Source organism: Taudactylus pleione, unplaced genomic scaffold (genome assembly GCF_031769625.1).
Source record: "Taudactylus pleione unplaced genomic scaffold, aTauple2 ptg000096l, whole genome shotgun sequence".
NCBI classification, from domain to species: domain Eukaryota; kingdom Metazoa; phylum Chordata; class Amphibia; order Anura; family Myobatrachidae; genus Taudactylus; species Taudactylus pleione.
The window spans coordinates 111070-129242 of NW_028284498.1; the positions used below are offsets into that span (position 1 = coordinate 111070).

Consider the following 18173-nt stretch of genomic DNA (forward strand, 5'->3'; position numbering starts at 1 on the left):
GGTGTACACTGGGCAGAACTTTGACCCGGGGAGCGTGTTCTGGGCCTTCCACTGGATGGATTTGGCTGAAAACTTCAGAGGGGTGGCAATTGGTCTGGGATGTCTAATGGAGTGGTTGGGGTCCTGGTCAGACCTCATAGCGGATTGCGCTAGGCAGATCTTTCACCCGGGGAGCCTGTCCTCGGCCTTCCACTGCATGGTTTTGGATGACCGCCCATAATAAAACTTAACTTGAAGATATAAATGCAGGCAACCCTGGGTACTTCAGCTAGTATACAAAAAGTGTGAAGAAGAGATTAAAAATATTAGTAAGTTTGCCATTCAATATTAAGTTTTATTTCTCTATAACATGTTAGTAAATGTGTACAATATATTCTTTGTAAGCTTTCTTGATTAGAGCTACTTTATCTTGTATCTTAAGTACTTCTTGGAATATTTCCCTTTTTTTTTTTTTCTTTATAATTTTTTTTTTCTCTTTATTTATTTTATATTCCTCCATATGTCTATTGATACACTATTTTAATTCTATAGGTGTACCCAGAGATGAAGGATGGCAACCAGGCCTGCCTTCCACCCAACTCTTTCATAACGTGTTCCTCTGACAGCACCATCCGTCTCTGGAACATGGAGACTTCCAACATCCATGGCACTGCCCTGCACCGCAACATCCTCAGCAGTGTGAGTGTCTGCCCTGGTTTGGTCTGTGATCATTGTACGATTTCCTATAATATCTTAGTGCGTAAGGAACTGAGCACTCCAGTAAGACAGTCTTCATGCATGTAGGGTATGAGTTCTAGTAGGCAATGACTGTGTATTTTTGATTTTGATATAGATATATATATATATATATATCTATATTTTTTTTTTTTAAATTTATATTCATCCTGCTCATCTTTGTGTCCTTAGTTTATATGTCTGAATAGATAGACCATCTAGCATTCCATGAAATCCTCATACTCACAGGTGCACAGAGTATTTCTAATGATGGGTATATGCTTCAACCTGTCGGCAGCAGAGGCGTGTGATCAAGTGAGACAAGGGGACGTCCTGTGTCATGCGGTAGTGTGAGGAGAGGAATGGAGGCAAGCAGGAAGTGGGAGGTTTAGTGGAATGGAAGTAGGGTCCTCTGATAGCAGAGTGGTCATATGAGGGCATTATTAAGGTGCAATGATATCAGTCTTCCCACATCAAGTTATGTCAAAGTGAACGCGTCCTGCTTTTGTATATGTTCTTTCTTTAAAGAACCAGCAATCTCCTTTTTTGTATTTAATGCATTAAAAACGAACAGTCCATTTCCATTACCAGGACCTGATGAAAATCATCCTGGTTGACAGTAACACCCAGGCTTTGTTGGACGCGGACTGTATCTCTGCTGGACTCGGAGATAAAGTGGATTCTCAGACACTAGATGCCAAGATTGGCATTCGCTCAGTGTGTGTGAGCCCTAGTGGACAGCACTTGGCCTCAGGAGACAGAACGGGTACACTCAGGTAATAGCATGTAGTAGCTATGGAGGAAAAGTGGGTTGGATGTATTAGTAGATCTAACATGCACTGTACCTTCTTTCTGACGACAGGGTCCATGAACTTCAGTCTCTCTCCGAGCTCTTGAAAGTAGAAGCCCATGACTCGGAGATCCTCTGTCTGGAGTACTCAAAGCCAGAGACAGGTTACTAACTCCTATGTCAAAACTTATGCTAACTATAAATACAGTAAAATTGACAATAAATCTAAAATACATTCTATGTTATATTAATGAGCTGTTGGTTACACTGATGTATAGATAAATGTTTGTGTGTATAAAATATATGCTTAGATAAGGAGTTATTGAAATGCTCTTTAGAAAGTATTATGATTTATCTTTTTCACAAAGATCTTTGTTCTCCAAGGAGCGTTTACTTCACTGGTCCTTAGACATGACACAGATTTGCTATGTCCTGCACATTGGGTACAGTTCTATTTACAAAGCTTTTCTGTGTCTTATCCAAGGCCTTTGAAGAAATGCAGAACATGTACATTCCCATAGCACCAGTATAGTATGTACTGGAGATTGTGCCTTGTATACTTATTGCAGAAATAATTCCTACATATATTTTAATGTATTTAAAATTGGTAAAATCCTAAAGTGTTTTTGTGCTTCTTTCAATTGAATTACTTATGTGTCCAGGTCCTTTTGTTATTTATAAATTGCTATGATTGGATATCTACAGATGTGTCCTCATACATCTAGCCTCCTTGCACGTTAAATAGTCCTAGTCGTGCCGTGACTTGATAGCGCAGAGCGTCTTTTTGTGCGACTTTTCGCCTTCAAATGCGTCTTATATGCACAGCGATGTGAATAGGGAGCACAAGCCGCTTCTGCTGATTAAAATGATGAGCAGCATTCCTATGTTCTGTGTGCGACTGCGGGTGTATCTGAATGCGAAATGCTACGTTACACTGTCAGTGGTTGTAACACTGTAACATAGCGTTTCGCATGCAGATACACTTGCAGACACACACAGAACATAGGCATGCTGCAAATCCTTTTAATCAGCAGAAGCTGCTTGTGCTAGCTATTTGCTGTGCGACTAAGACTCATTTGAAGGTAAAAGGTCGCACAAAAAGACGCTCAGCGCTACAGAGTTCCCGCGCTGTGTAGCGCGATTTGTAGCGCATGGAGGATAGATGTATGTGGACACATCTGTACTTGTGAGATGACTCCTACATGGCTTTAAATAACCAGAAAATGTTTTACCCCTGTTTGCTGGATTAGATAAGCCAGTAAATTGCATCGGCCAATAAAACAATATATATAACTTTAATCCTGTGTTTTCTCATTGCAACGCTCAGGAATGAACCTCTTGGCTTCCGCCAGTCGTGACAGACTTATCCATGTATTGGATGCTTCTAAGGACTACAGCCTTCAGCAGACCTTAGATGACCACTCTTCATCTATCACCGCTGTAAAATTTGCTGGTAAATAGTCTAGTACAGTCCTTGTGTCAAAGATTTCACTTTTTATATTCTGAATATTTGTCTTAGCCTGTGCTTAATGCAAGTGCAATTTATCTGGCCACTATAAGATAACCGAAAGCCAATAGTCCATTTAACACTGGAAAATTGCAGTTTTTTTGGGCCGCCTTGGTTCCTATAACATGAAGTTTTGCCAATTCACAGCTTGGTACCAGAGAGGGGTACTAATTGCTCGGTCCTGTTGGAAGGGTCCAGGTCAGCTGCTGACAAGGGGAAATGTCCCTCTTGGTGGCACACATTGTATCAGATGCTTTTTATGAGGGGGGGGGGTTGCCGTGGCCACACCTAGATTTGGCTGGCTGGCACTCATACAATCAAAAGCTGTGATTATTTAAGTCTATGCATTGAATCAGTATCCAGTACAAGTATGTTTAAGGCGTGGAGGGATGTAGTTTATATCCCGGAGGTTGGGATGTCGGCACTCAGAATGTTGGTGCTAGAATCCCGGTGCCAGCATCCCAGCGGTGTTGTGGTTATGGGAAAGATTAGGGTTAGGCACTTGGGGGTGGGGTGGGTTGGAGGTTAGGTTTAGGGATAGGGTTAGGATATTTACTGACAGGTGTCGGTATCCTAACCCTGTCGGAATGCCGGCGTCTGGAATTTGACTGCCGGGATCCTGAGCACCTGCGTCCTGTACCCAACCCGGCATGGAAGCAGATCACAAGCATCATGGGAGCACCACCAGTGTACAGTATACTAGTCTGGATCTGTAGCAGTGTCCAATTTCTCCCAAGGGTGTAAACGTATTCATACAATAGGCCAAAAACCATGCCAACTACTCTGGCTTTTGATGAAGTACAGAATCAACCGTGTCGCATTTAACCCATACTGTTTAAGGTGTTACTGCCCTGCCCATATAACCAAGGTGCCAGCTGCAGTTCTGCTAATAATTGTGTTTAAATTTTACAGCTAATGATGGAAAGATGCGAATGATCAGCTGTGGAGCAGATAAAAGCATTTACTTCCGTACTGCCGATCAGGTACTTTAATGCAAATATCCCTACACACACACTGCAAACAGCAACCACTTCATCTATGACACAGGTAACAAAGGACCCATAAACTTGCTTCTGCTATTGTACGGACTTCACTGTAATGAGTCACAGGACTTGTTAGCAGCTGTTCTGTAGTTGCTGCTTTGGCTCATGCTTTATAGCTTACAGTGAGTGATGTCTTTACAGAAGTCTTTTTTGCCCGTGGACATAAATTATATGAATGCGTTCTACCTGTCGTCAGAGGGAACATCAATAGGTTTTGTCTACTATACTTGACTGAGTTGAAAAGTAAATAACCTTTGTTTACTACCCTTTGGTTCTGTCTGTCAAGCATAGTCCTGGAAATTCAGCTTTCCTTCCAGACCTCTCAAATGATTCCTGAAATTGTTTTTGTGGACTGTCACTGCTATTGTGTATTGTGGTGGTGGGGACGGTGGCCACAATCAAAGGGAGAGAGGATGAGACTGGGGTCCTGTAGCTAAAGATTTAGCATTATATATTGTGTATGTTTGTTTGTTTGTTTGTTTGTTTTTTGTTTTGTTTTTTGAGCCGTATTTTTTGTTTTAAACATGTCTGGTATTTGTGACTCAACTTTCAGACAGGCGATGGATCCATTCATTTTACGCGCACCCACCACATTGTACGTAAAACCACCTTATATGATATGGATGTGGATCCCAGTCTGAAATATGCAGCCATTGGGTGTCAGGACCGAAATATCAGGTATTTGCCATAATCAAACCTTTCCACTTTTCTGGAATTGATGCCGAAAAAAATGTGAATCAGTTTATAGTACCATTGTACCTGTCATGTACCCTAGCTGGGAGCACATTAGACTATCAGCAAACGATGCAATTTCTCTTGAACTCCATGACCAACTATATAGTACATACACTGTGCAATCTTCCAAACGACCGAAAGATTTATTTTGCATCATTTGGTGGTTAGATCATTAAATATATAATGTTAACATATCGCCTGGTCGTCCGGTAGTGCGTACACACTGCACGATTTGAACAGAACCATTAACAAGATTGTCAGATTGAGCTGCATGTAGGGGCGACCGGAAGACGCAACGGACGACACCACGGGAGCGCACATAGTGTGTACAAACTTGACAATTTGAAAGATCTGTCGTTCCGATCCCTCGGAATCTGCTGAATCGTTCGAAAAATCATGTGTGTACCCAGAGGCCTCATTTGGAAGGCTAAACCTATATTTGGCTTTTTAATTCGCTACAGCAGTGGTTCTCAAACTCTGTCCTCAGGACCCCGCACAGGTCACTTTTTCCAGGTCACCCAGCAGGTGCACAGATGTAGTCATTACTCACGGACACATTTTAAAAGATCCACAGGTGGTTATAATTTCACTTTTGATTCTGTGAAGAGACCTGGAAAACATGCACTGTGTGGAGTCCTGAGGACTGAGTTTGAGAACCTGTGCACTACACATTAGTGATGTCTCCTCCTTATCCATCAATGATGTCTTAGTACACCAACCACCTACATACATTTTGTAGACTTATCCAATATTCAATTAAGTTGTTCTGCACAGTAAACACTTTTTTATTTTATTCTATTTTTAATGGTGCGAAACACATACAAGCTTTTGCATTTTGTTAGATTTTAGCCGCACAACTGTAAAATGTCAGATTATCGGTTGTAGTAGAGTAGATAACACAGGAAGACGCACGCCGGCGATGAGAAAGGAACGGTGAGCTGACGGATCCAAGGAGGTAAGTAAACCTTGTACTGGAGAGGGCATGCGGCGTCTGGTTCAGCAAGCCACAACTGCACACCCCCACCGCAGGCAGCAGATCTTCACCTTGGTGCAGGAGCGGGTGTTTGTCTGGTGAATCAGACGTACGGCCATTACCTGCCATTAGTGGTAGAACTCAGTCCTTGAGAGTCCACCTCCTGTCAGCAGGCACTCCGCACTCCTTACTCTGGGAAGGTGTACCGGATCACAACTACACCATCACATCTTGATAGCTGTCGAGATTAGCGGGACGCCGCAATGTCATCTCATCTCCTGGTGCCAATATTGACTCTAAAGGAATACACCAATTCATTCCTTACCCCCAAACAATAACCCTGTGTTTATCAGCATTAATCCATTTATTTTGTTTATTTTGTATTCTGTCAATTAATCAGGAGTTTTGATCCTGACTCTCATATATTACTATATGGCATACGTGTATGCAGGTCAAACAACTGTAATACAATAGTTTCTAACTTATTTCATTTGCATGTGTACGTACATATTCAGAGGTTTTATCATGTTCAAGTAAAGTTTGTTTATTGGAATTTTTTTCACTCTGGACATACATCATTTAAGCTGAGTGCAGTGTATATCTACTTATTTTGAATTTATGTTGATAGTCAGCTATCATACACAGCAGCTCGCCAATCCCAGGTGCCATCATCTATACTCAGTGCGCTGATATTTTGGAATAATTTTGATAACGCAGTACTTACTAGTATTTTTTCCTTTTTTTTTCTGTATGACATTTTTTCTTCTTTCCCATTGTAACATAAAATACAAACCACTACAAAATTACAAAAAATAAATAAAGCGGAGAGTTCCTCAAAAATTAGGTCACAGTTCTAGTCATAGACAAAAAGTACTTTCACAATACACAATGCCCACTAAACAAAACAAATCTGTCTCCTTTATAGCAGAGAAATGGTGGCTGGGTGCTCCGCAGTAAACCTAAGAACCTGCGCATTGTCAACAATGTAGGCATAAGGGGATGCAATCCATTTACTCCATATTCCTTCAAATTTTGACACCTTCTTCCTGCTAGTGTACACAAATAGCTTGCGCCCCACTATTTAATTTACCAGGGTCACCCAATCACAGAAGCCAGGGCCACTAAGTTACATCTTAGCTCTTGCTATGCATACCTTATCCAGGGACATGCAGGGAGGGAGAGTTCTTTTCCACCAATCCGAAGATACAGACCCTTGGGACCAATAATGTGACCCCCTACACCAGTAGCAGCAATGCCCCTAGTGACTCTCACCCAAAGTCATCATACCACAGAACACATTGACAAAGGATGTCAGAATGTTACATGCACATCACTACCATTTCAATGGGATCTTCCATCAAATTTTTACAATCTAATGGGGGTGAGATTATACCCTGTATGATGTATATTGAATTTGTTGCAGTTTGGGCAGTACAGACAGTGTAATGGTTAGCATTACTGCTTCACAGCACTGAGGTCATGGGTTTGATTCTCGCTACGGCCCTAACTGTGTGGAGTTTGTATATTCTCCCTGTGCTTGTGTGGGTTTCCTCCGGGTACTCTTTCCTCCCACACTCCAAAAATATACTGGTAGGCTAATTGGCTCCCAACAAAATTAACCCTAGTGTGTATGTGTGTGCGCATGTAATAGGGAATATAGATTGTAAGCTCCACTGGGGCAGGGATGGATGTGAATGGCTAAATAGTCTCTGTAAAGCGCTGTGAAATATGTGCTCTATACAAATAACTGGTAATAATAATAATTTTAATAGAGGAGGAGGAGTCATGGAAGCAAGCTAGTGCAGTTTCCTAATCTTTATCCTGTAGAGTTCCCAGCTCCTCCTCCCAGTTGTCTAGCTGCACCAAAGCCTCCCTTGTAAGCTCTTCTAACGTGCAGTACATTTAACAAAGCATCCTCTAGAGCAGGCCTGGCCAACCTGTGGCTCTCCAGCTGTTGTGAAACTATAAGTCCCTGCATGCCCTGCTAAAGTTTTGCTATTAGGAAATGCTAAAACCGTGGCAGGGCATGCTGGGATGTGTAGTTTCACAACAGCTTTAGAGCCACAGGTTGGCCAGGCCTGCTCTAGAGGTATTGAGAGTGCTGCTGACTGTTTAGATTAGTAAGATATTAGAATATGTAAAGCTTTTCTGTCTAAACTGTCATTTTCTACTTCAGGGTCCATAGGGTATCCACAGGATACCTTGGGGTATAGGTGTGACGTCAGTCGCTGGGCTCCATAGAGTTAAGCTTTTCAGCCTCCCAGGATGCACTAGGGTCCCCCTCCTATACCCCACCCCCGAGCCAAGGCACCTCAGTTTAGTTTGGTGCCCGGCAGGAGTCGGGTGCACCTGTCGGAGTGGGGGCTAGAAGAGCCCCTGAAGCTTTCTTCAATGCAGCTGTGGCTGCACATCTGGATGTACAGCATGGACAGTCAGTCCTGACGTCCATGCTGTCTTCCCTACACTCCCGCCGGTACCAGAACGCCGGTACCGATCCGGGGATGCTGGTGAGCATCTGGGGTCACAGCTAGCGGTGACCCCAGATGTTCCGGACCATGGCCGGATCCAAGGGGGGACAAAGGTAAGCAGCGGGGTCCCGCGGTGGGTCCCCGCTGGTCACATGGTCCTAAGTCTCCCTGGGGACTGGCTGCAGCGTGGAGCCAGGCGACCAACCTGCGCTTTCCACTACCCCCTGGGACAGCGGACCGCAGCAGAGCGGTAGCGCTGCGGCGTCCCAGGGGTTAAATGCATGCCAGGGGAGCGCGCCTTCCCTGTCTCGCAGCCGCCGCCTCCCCCGCTGCACACAGCCCTCTCTGCACGCTGCCGACTGGTCCTGTGGCAGCGCTCCTCCCACAGGCCAGCCTCCTCTCTGCTCCTCGGCGGCCATCTTCTCCTGAACGCATGGTGAACGCTGCTGGAAGCCTGGAAGGAAGCATCGTGGTCTGGGTCCCCCCGCATACCTCTCCTCCGCTGTGGTCAGGTCTGTGTATGCAGCGCTGTGTCTGCGTAGTTGAGTGATCAGCGCTGTTAGTGCAGGAATTGATTTTCTTTGCATTGTATGTGACTGTGCTAGCGCTGCTGCCTGTAACTTTTCTCTAAACTGTCAGCTTTATTACTGTCCCTGTTCTTTCTGCTAAGCCCTTGCGGTGCGGTGCGGTGCGGTGCTGCAGGGTGGTCTCTCGCCTATTTAATATATAATTGGTGAGAGAGGTCACATACGTGGTGCCATCATGTCTGAAAGTCATTTTCCCCTCCGGCTACAGTGTACTACGTGTAAAGTACCGTTAGCGGAGGGGGAGGGTAGCGCGGAGGGCCTTTGTCGGCAGTGTTTGTCCATGGCGCGGCCTCTTACGGTTACAGCACCGGTACAGGAGCCGCCCTGGGCATGTTTCGCTCAGGCGCTTACAGCCTTAGTGGGACAGTTAGCTCCGCAGTCCGCGTTTACACCGATGGGTTTGTCCCAGCAGTCAGTGGTGTCGTCACCCATGCAGGGTTTCCCACGACAATTGGTGGTACCCCACAGTCTCCCTATTTCCCCGCTCCCGGTTTCTCAGGAGCCAGCGTGGGTTAACTCCCTGACGAGTTCCGTACAGCACTTGTCGGATGTGTTGCAAGGTGAGTCTGTGATGCGGCCGCATAAACGGCCGGTGGCGTCTGTCGGCTCCTTATGAGGATGACGAGGGGACGTCCGATGATGGGGAGATTCTGGATCCTTACGATCAGGAACCTCTCCATACTAAGGACGCTGATGCTAAGTCCAAAGTATATATTCCTGGACTTATTCGGGCGGTCCGCACAGCCTTGGTGATTGAGGACGAAGTTCCCCCAGCGGCTAAATCTAAGTATGCCTTTTTCAAAGATGTGAAGGGCGATGCCACAGTCTTTCCTCTTTCGGGTCAGTTGGTGGACCATTTAGAGGAGGCGTGGAAACAGCCTGGCAAAAGATACCAGCCGCAGAGACGCCTGGCGGTGGCTTATCCGTTCGTGGATAATTATTTTGCAAAGTGGGAATCCCCTCCACAGGTGGATTCTCACGTGACCCGTCTTGTCCGTAGTGCCACATTGCCGATGCCATCTATGTCCTCCCTTAAGGATGCTACGGACCGCAAGGTGGAGATCTGCCTGAAGTCCGCTTATTCCCTTGCGGGGGGGGGCAGCACGGCCGGCTATGGCCATTTGCTGGGTTGCCAGAGCGATGGCGCTGGGCGGATTCATTAGAGGCTTCTTTTGATTCCGACTGTCTGGCCGAACAGGCGGAGTTGATTGGTAATCTCCGTGATTCGGCCACTTGTATCAACGAGGCGGCCCTAGACATCAGTACTCTGGTGTCTAGAAATTCTTCAGCAGCGGTGGCTGCTCGTCGCACCTTGTGGCTGCGATCCTGGAAGGCGGACGCAGATTCCAAAAAGGGTCTGGAGGCGTTGCCGTTTACCGGAGAAGTTCTCTTCGGTCCGGATCTGGATAAGATTGTGTCCACGCTGGCGGCAGCCAAATCGGCTTGTCTCCCGTCCGCCGCTGCTCCTTCTGGTTCTGGACCATCGTCCTTTCGGTCATCTAGGGCCCAGGGCAGGCCCAAACCACAGTCGTTTCCTCGACAGGCTGGCCCTAAGAAATCGGCCAAGCCCCGGAAGCAGGCATGGAGTACCAGACGTCCGGCCCCCAAGCCAGATGACAAGCCTGCGGCCTGACTGTCCGGGCCTCCCTTTGGGGGATCCCAGGGTGGGAGGCCGCCTGCTGCAGTTCGCCCAGTGTTGGTCGGCCACTACGACAGACACTTGGGTTCTGGAGGTGGTCTCCCACGGGTACGCCTTCTTCCGGCACAGACCCCCGGCTCGATTCTTCACCACGGGTCTACCATCAGACCGGAACAAGGCTACGGAGCTGCGGAAGGTATTGCACACTATGCTCCAGGCTGGAGTTATAGTGTCTGTTCCATTCTCCCAGAGGGGCCAGGGTTTCTATTCAAATCTTTTTTTGGTACAGAAACCCAATGGGTCGTATCGTCCGATTCTCAACCTCAAAGCACTCAACAAGTCTTTGCGGGTTCCGAAGTTTCGGATAGAGACCCTACGGTCCATCATTCTGGCACTGGAACCTGGGGACTACATGGTGTCATTGGACATACAGGACGCTTACCTGCATGTCCCTATTCTTTTGCGCCATCAACAGTTCCTCAGGTTTGCAATCCGCAGCGACCACTTTCAGTTTCGGGCGTTACCTTTTGGCCTGGCGACAGCACCACGTGTTTTCACCAAGGTAATGGCGGCTTCTCTGCGGCTGCAGGGAGTCCGCATGTTGCCGTACTTGGACGACCTGTTATTGGTGGCGGGATCTCCAGAGCTTCTGTTACGCCACTTGGACCTGACCATTGCACTGCTGCAAAGGCACGGCTGGCTAATCAACTGGCAGAAGTCCACTCTAATCCCGTCTCGGAGAATTCTGCATCTTGGAGCCTTATTGGACTCGGGACAGCAAAGGATCTTCGTGACGGAGGACAAGATCTCTGCTTTACAGTCAAGGGTGCGCAGTTGTCTGCACAGCCGCCGGGTGTCCCTACACTCGGCGATGAGGTTACTGGGCTCCATGGTGTCGGTGTTCGACATGGTGGAATACGCCCAGTTTCACTCCAGACCTCTGCAGCACCTGATCCTGTCCAAGTGGAACGGGCTGCCTCAGTCTCTGAAGTCCCAGACGATTGTGATCACCCCGGAGGTTCGCCTGTCCCTTGCTTGGTGGTTACAAACGACCCACCTCAACAAGGGACGTCCGTTCTGGGTTCCAAATTGGGTCCTGTTGACAACGGACGCCAGTCTTCGGGGCTGGGGAGCAGTTTCGGGTCCACACTTGTTCCAGGGCAGGTGGACGCCGACAGAAGCGGAGCTTCCAATAAATATCTTGGAACTCCGTGCGGTCTTCAATGCTCTCCAGCAGGCACATCGGTTTCTCCAGGGTCACCCGGTGCAGGTCCAGTCGGACAACGCTACCACCGTGGCCTACATAAACAGGCAAGGAGGAACTCGCAGTCGGGCGGCTCTCGTAGAGGTCTCTCGGATCCTGGTTTGGGCGGAGCGCAATCTTCCGGCCATATCAGCGGTCTTCATTCCGGGAGTGCTAAATTGGGAGGCGGACTTTCTAAGTCACCAGGACGTTCATCCGGGGGAATGGTCCTTGCACCCGGACGTTTTTCAACTGCTGGTGGACAGGTGGGGTCTTCCAGAGATCGACCTCATGGCGTCCCGGCACAACAACAAGTTGCCGGTGTACGGGTCTCGCACAAGAGACGAAGGGGCGTCTCTGGTGGATGCTCTGTCCGTCCGGTGGACGTTCCGGTTCGCATACCTGTTCCCTCCGGTCTCCCTTCTTCCACGGGTAATCCGGAAATTCAAACAGGAAGGAGGGAAGCTCCTGTTGATAGCTCCCGCGTGGCCCAGACGGCACTGGTTCTCAGACCTTCAGGGTCTGTCCGTGGACAGTCCTCTGCGGTTGCCGCTACGACCGGACCGTCTGTCTCAGGGTCCTTGTCTTCACCCGGACCTGACTCGGCTGTCTTTGACGGCGTGGCTGTTGAGACAGCCATGCTGAGGTCCCGGGGGTTTCCCAGCTCTGTGGTGCGTACCATGTTGCGAGCTCGGAAACCGTCTTCCGCGAGGATATACCATCGCGTGTGGCATAGGTTCTTCCAGTGGTGTCGACCGAGAGGTTATGCACCGCGGGAGTTTCGTCTGTCTCAGATTCTCGCCTTCCTGCAAGCGGGACTTGATCATGGGCTTCGCCTTGCTGCTTTGAAGGTACAGGTTTTGGCCCTATCTGTCTGGTTTCACCGTAGGATTACTACAATCCCGGATGTGCGCACCTTTATGCAAGGTGTTCTCCGCATTCAGCCGCCCTTTGTTCCACCTGTGGCGCCTTGGGATTTGGCTGTGGTCCTGAGGGCTCTCCAAGGACCGCCGTTTGAACCACTGGGATCAGTGGATCTTAAATGGCTAACAGCTAAGACTGTTTTCCTTCTGGCTATTGCTTCGGCCAGACGTGTTTCTGATTTAGGGGCTCTTTCTTGTAGACCCCCTTTCTTGGTTTTTCATGGGAACAGGGCAGTGCTCCGCACTCGGCCCGAGTTTCTTCCCAAAGTTGTTTCCCAGTTTCATGTTAACGAGGAAATCGTTGTTCCGGCCTTAAAACTCACCGGGTCTTTCCGTGGGTGAGGCCTCTTTGGATGTTGTGCGGGCCTTAAGGACTTATGTTGACCGCACTTCTTCGTTTAGGAAGTCGGACGCTTTGTTTGTCCTCTATTACTTCCGTAAAAAGGGTTGGCCTGCTTCAAAGCAAACTTTGGCAGCCTGGATCCGTATGGCTATTTCTGAAGCTTATCTTCATGAAGGCCTACCGGTTCCTCCTTCTCTGAAGGCTCATTCCACTAGGTCTGTGGGTCCTTCGTGGGCAGCTCGACGTGGTGCCTCTGCAGTCCAGATCTGCAAGGCTGCTACGTGGTCTTCTGTCCATACCTTCGTGAGGTATTACAGGTTTGACACCTTCGCTTCTCAGGATGCTTCCTTTGGGCGGCGGATTCTCCTTTCTGCACAGGAGCGTCCCCACCCTTAAAGGATACTGCTTTGGGACATCCCCAAGGTATCCTGTGGATACCCTATGGACCCTGAAGTAGAAAATGAGATATGGTAAGAACTTACCCTTGTTATCTCTATTTCTACGAAGTCCATAGGGTTCCACAGGACTCCCGCCCTGTCGCACCTGTGCTGCAGATGGGCTTTGCTCTGGTCACCGGTTTTCCGTCTCCCTCTGGTGAGAATGTGATTCTTGTATGTGTCCAGATCTTTTTTTCTCTCTCTTCCTTCTCCTCCTCTGGCCTATGGCTTGATAACTAACTGAGGTGCCTTGGCTCGGGGGCGGGGTATAGAAGGGGGACCCTAGTGCATCCTGGGAGGCTGAAAAGCTTAACTCTATGGTGCCCAGCGACTGACGTCACACCTATACCCCAAGGTATCCTGTGGAACCCTATGGACTTCGTAGAAATAGAGATAACAAGGGTAAGTTCTTACCATATCTCATATTATTGCAATGGCAGTGCTGACCGGTTTATTTTTTGCTGGATAGAGAACATCTCTGAAACCAGCAGCTCCAACAGCAAGATCTGCCACCTGCTAAAAACACTACAAAGACACAATGTGGAGCGCATGATTTGAATCAGGATGTATGTTTTATTTGTGGTATTAAATTTATTGCTTTACTGGATATTTGTTGTACTCTTTCAAATCTTGCGCTCCATATTATATTACATACCAGCTAGTTGAGAGCTTGGAGTTTCATTAAAATTAAATTATAAGTTTTCTATATAAATGTTTCCATGCATCCCTGGTGCTTGGGATGTTTAGCTTCTTATTTATATTTTTTTGTTTGTTGCGAATTACTCTGTCATCGGCTATTTTCTGCACATGGAGTAATAACATAGTAGGCTGGGTATGTGACTTCGACAATCAAAATGTCATCAGCAAGTTTGGGTGCAGTGTAAGGTTGAACTCTGGTTGTCGACTGTTAAAATTCTTTAAATCGCATTATTAACGTGTCGTCTTTACAACTTCAAACATGATACAGCATCATGTTTGAAGTTGTGAAGCCGATGCTGTTAAACTGCTTTAAATCACATTAACATGTCGGCATCCCCACTATGAACTTGCACTGTCCCTATTCTCATTTTCAAACTTGCCATTACTTTCCAAACGTAGCCGACAGCTGCTTCCTTCTTCTATCCTCCCTTCTCCCATCTTCATTAAAATGTCTTACCTAATATAATATTTTTTAATAATATAGTCATTCTGGGTGGTCCACTGTCACAGCTGTCTTAGAAATATATTCGCAACGATGTATTTGAAAAAAACTCAAATTATACTGAGCCGTTGACTAAGATTGTGATATACATGTGTACTTTGATCTTCTGTATGCACAAATTCTCCCGTCAGAAATGCCTCAACCCGATCCGTGTCATGAGTTATTTGTGAATAAATATATATTTGTTTTTATGCTCATTATTAAAGAGGTCTGGCGTGTGAATTAAACACTCAAAGACTCTAGATTACTTATAAAGTTATTTATTGCACACTGTAACAGTAAAAAGATTGCAACCAGTTGCTATTATATCGGTGTATATTCCTATAGAAAAACAAAATAAAATGACATAAAAAACCCATGAAGACTATATATATATATATATATATATATATATATATATATATATATATATATATATATATATATATATATATATATATATATATATATAATGGGGGAGATGTACTAAGCTCTGAAAAGTGATAAACCACCAGCCAATCAGCTACTAACTGTCATGTTACAGGCTGTGTTTGAAAAATGACAGTTAGGACCTGATTCGCTGGTGGTTTATCACTCTCCAGTTTAACACTTTTCAGAGCTTAGTACATCTGGCCCATATTAATGAAATAAGAAAATGTAAACCTATTTTGGCGCTCACGTAATTGTATAAAAGTTAGTATAATACTAGCTTTTATACAATTAGGTGAGCGCCAAAATAGGTTTACATTTTCTCTTTTAATTAATAACTGCAAGGAGGAAGAAAAGACCTCCTGTTAAACCCTAGGCAGCACCCTAATCTACTTTTTCACAGTACTTTTTAGAGTAGGAGCGCAACGTGCACCTCCTATATATCTACATCTGGCCCATGTCTCATGTTTATACCCTTTGTATATCTGTGTGCGACTGAAACAGAACTTGGCGTGGAAAATTTTTTGTTTGCTGCATCGTAGCTCTTCATATATGGCTTCAAAGACTTAAAGCCATATTCCATTAGCCGCAATAAGTCAGTTTCTGCGGAAAAGTATCGCGAGTGACATCCTTTTGCCATGCGAAAAGATTCCTCTGCATTCAATTCCAAATACTTTTCGCCTGTGCGGAAAGTCAATGCATTGGGACCTGCGAAAATTTTTTGCCTATGAATAGGTGTCGAAAAAAAGTGCAGAATTGGGGTTTTGGGGTGCAAAGCAGCGGGAACACCCCTGCACCCTTAGGACAGTCCCTCAAAGGTAAACTGCGTCAAAAGTTAAAAAAAAAAGTCTTTAGATCACCCCAAAAAAAGTACTTTCGTTTGTGGGCGAAAAAGTTCAAAGTTGGGGGACAAACTTAAAAAGTAGGGAAATAGACTCCAGGGGGGTCCCCAAGTAGGCCCAAGGTGTTTTTAAGTTTGCAGGTGCTTGCGGAAGGTGGATTTTTAAAAGTTCACTTTAGAAACTTAGATATGCTTGCACCCATTATCAGGTACCCAAAAGTTGCTGGGGCTACTTATTTTCTACAAAAAAAATCTGCTAAATGCTATTCTTCACCACTTCTGCAAAGGCACTAATTAGCAGCTATTGAGAGCATTTAAGTACCCCAAATACCTTCAGCAGGGCTATTCGGGGGTATTGAGTGATCCCCAATGTCAGTGCATCTTTTGGGGGGTGTCAGACTGATTTCCCCAAATCTGACAGTACTTTTCGCATGTTAGTTTCGCCGTCTCCTGTTTTCAAAGATTTCTATTGAATACGGGGAAAAGCGGGCATGCGCCCGATACTTTTCCGCCTTGAAAACCAGCGAAGTCGGTGAAAAGACCTGCATGCGAAAAGTACGGGACTTTTCGCTCGGAATTGAATATGCCCCTTAGTCGTACACAGATATACAAGTGTCGCATATCAAATTAATCGGCACAGTCTCTTAGAAGCATTTTCGGCATTGGTAGGGGCAAAATCGTGGGACAAAAAGCAAGGGATGGGGGACCACAGTCCTGAACAAACTCAATGTGTAGTGTTCCCAATATACAGCATTAACCTTTAATAAGAACAGAAATCTATCCAAAGTCTCTATATCAGAGGTTCCCAAACGCGGTCCTCAATGCTCCCCAACAGTTCAGGTTTTAGAGAGATCCATGAGCCAATTTGATTTAACCACCTGTGCTCAACCATGGATATCTCTAAAACCTGAACTTTTGGGGGGGCCTTGAGGGCTGTGTTTGGGAACCTCTGGTCTATTTTATATTCTCCCACAGATTTAGGGGGGTATCCAATTAGCCGCGGTAAATTACCACAGCTAATTACCTCGCCGGAGCTATCCGTTTAGCCCCGAAGTCGGCCTGATGCTGTCTAATATTTTTTTTTTTTCTGGATCTGATGTGTCCCGAAATAATACACGATAATTACTGTTTTTTCACCTGAAAAAAGGCGAAAACACATAGGTCCACGAGCTTATCGTGGCACCTATGTGTTTTCAGGAGAACGATCCTATTATTTCGACCAAAATATTAGGATAGGGTGAAAAAACATTGGCGAAAATCGTGGATAATCGGCAAAAATCCCCGTTTTTCGACGATCGCGGGGGTCAATTAGCGCCCGAACAATGTTCAGGGCTAATTGGATACTGCTCTTAATGTAACTATCACTACAGTGTATTTAATAACGTGTGGTCCTTCACATAGAACCTGATATTGCCAATTGAACCCCTTGCCGACGCAAGCCTTAAGCTTATTTGTATCCTACACCATCCATCTAAACAACCACAAATGCTTAGTATCCAATAAAGCAGCATTTAAAAAAAAAAAAATGCTATTAAATGATCAATACTACAGATGTGCACACCTATCTTTGTTGCGCCATATGGCATGAGACACCTGGCGTGACTTAAACTCAGCCATGGGCAGCGATATCTGTGCGGGAGAACAAGATATAATTCTATTTATGCAATCTCTCAAACCTGAACCTTCTTATGTTAACTTGCTACATAAAAAAAGAATATGTAATATTGTGACATACCACGAGTCTCCATATGCTGCTCTACAAATAAACATATGTTTCTATATTACTATATCACAAAAGCCTCCATATATTAATGCCTCACATGTTCACAGTAACCTCATGGTACAGAGACAATACAAACAGGGTTGCCAACATTCTGGCTGCCTCTTCCAGGAGGGAAGGTATCACAGGTGGGCGTGGCTGACATTGAGGGGCGGGGCATGGGGTGTGGCCATGCGATCGCTTTCATTTTAGCCTCGCCCCCGCTACACAATGATGAGATTATGTGTATTGTGAAGCAGGGGGCGGGGCCAAAATTACGCAATTCAGCGTAACCGCGTGGGGGCGGTGGCGCCGGCAACAGGAGGCTTTCCGGTGGGCCGGGAGTGGCACCCAATTTTCGGGAGACTCCTGGCCGAATCGGGAGGGTAGGCAAGAATGATTACAAACTCCATTTAATCAGACTGACAATGTTTCAAGCACAAATGCACAGTACTCCAAAACGCCGGTTCATATTATCTCACGTGTAGTAATGTTTTACTCCACGAACATATGCTTCATTATCCTTCCCTCCCCATCCATAGTGTCATACTCAGAGGCCCAT

At 46.0% G+C, this 18173-nt stretch overlaps 1 protein-coding gene across 2 annotated transcripts in view; it reads left to right on the forward strand.

Annotated features, from left to right (window-relative positions):
- The window catches only part of LOC148526430 (mitogen-activated protein kinase-binding protein 1-like), a 172665-nt gene that overhangs the window by 109707 nt on the left and 44785 nt on the right, over window positions 1-18173 (forward strand). For both annotated transcript variants that reach the window (XM_088470298.1, XM_088470299.1), the window contains exons 10-15: window positions 532-678; window positions 1306-1490; window positions 1577-1668; window positions 2832-2957; window positions 3924-3994; window positions 4608-4732. In XM_088470298.1, coding sequence (XP_088326424.1) covers window positions 532-678; window positions 1306-1490; window positions 1577-1668; window positions 2832-2957; window positions 3924-3994; window positions 4608-4732 — 746 coding nt within the window. The remainder of the gene's footprint in view (window positions 1-531; window positions 679-1305; window positions 1491-1576; window positions 1669-2831; window positions 2958-3923; window positions 3995-4607; window positions 4733-18173) is intronic.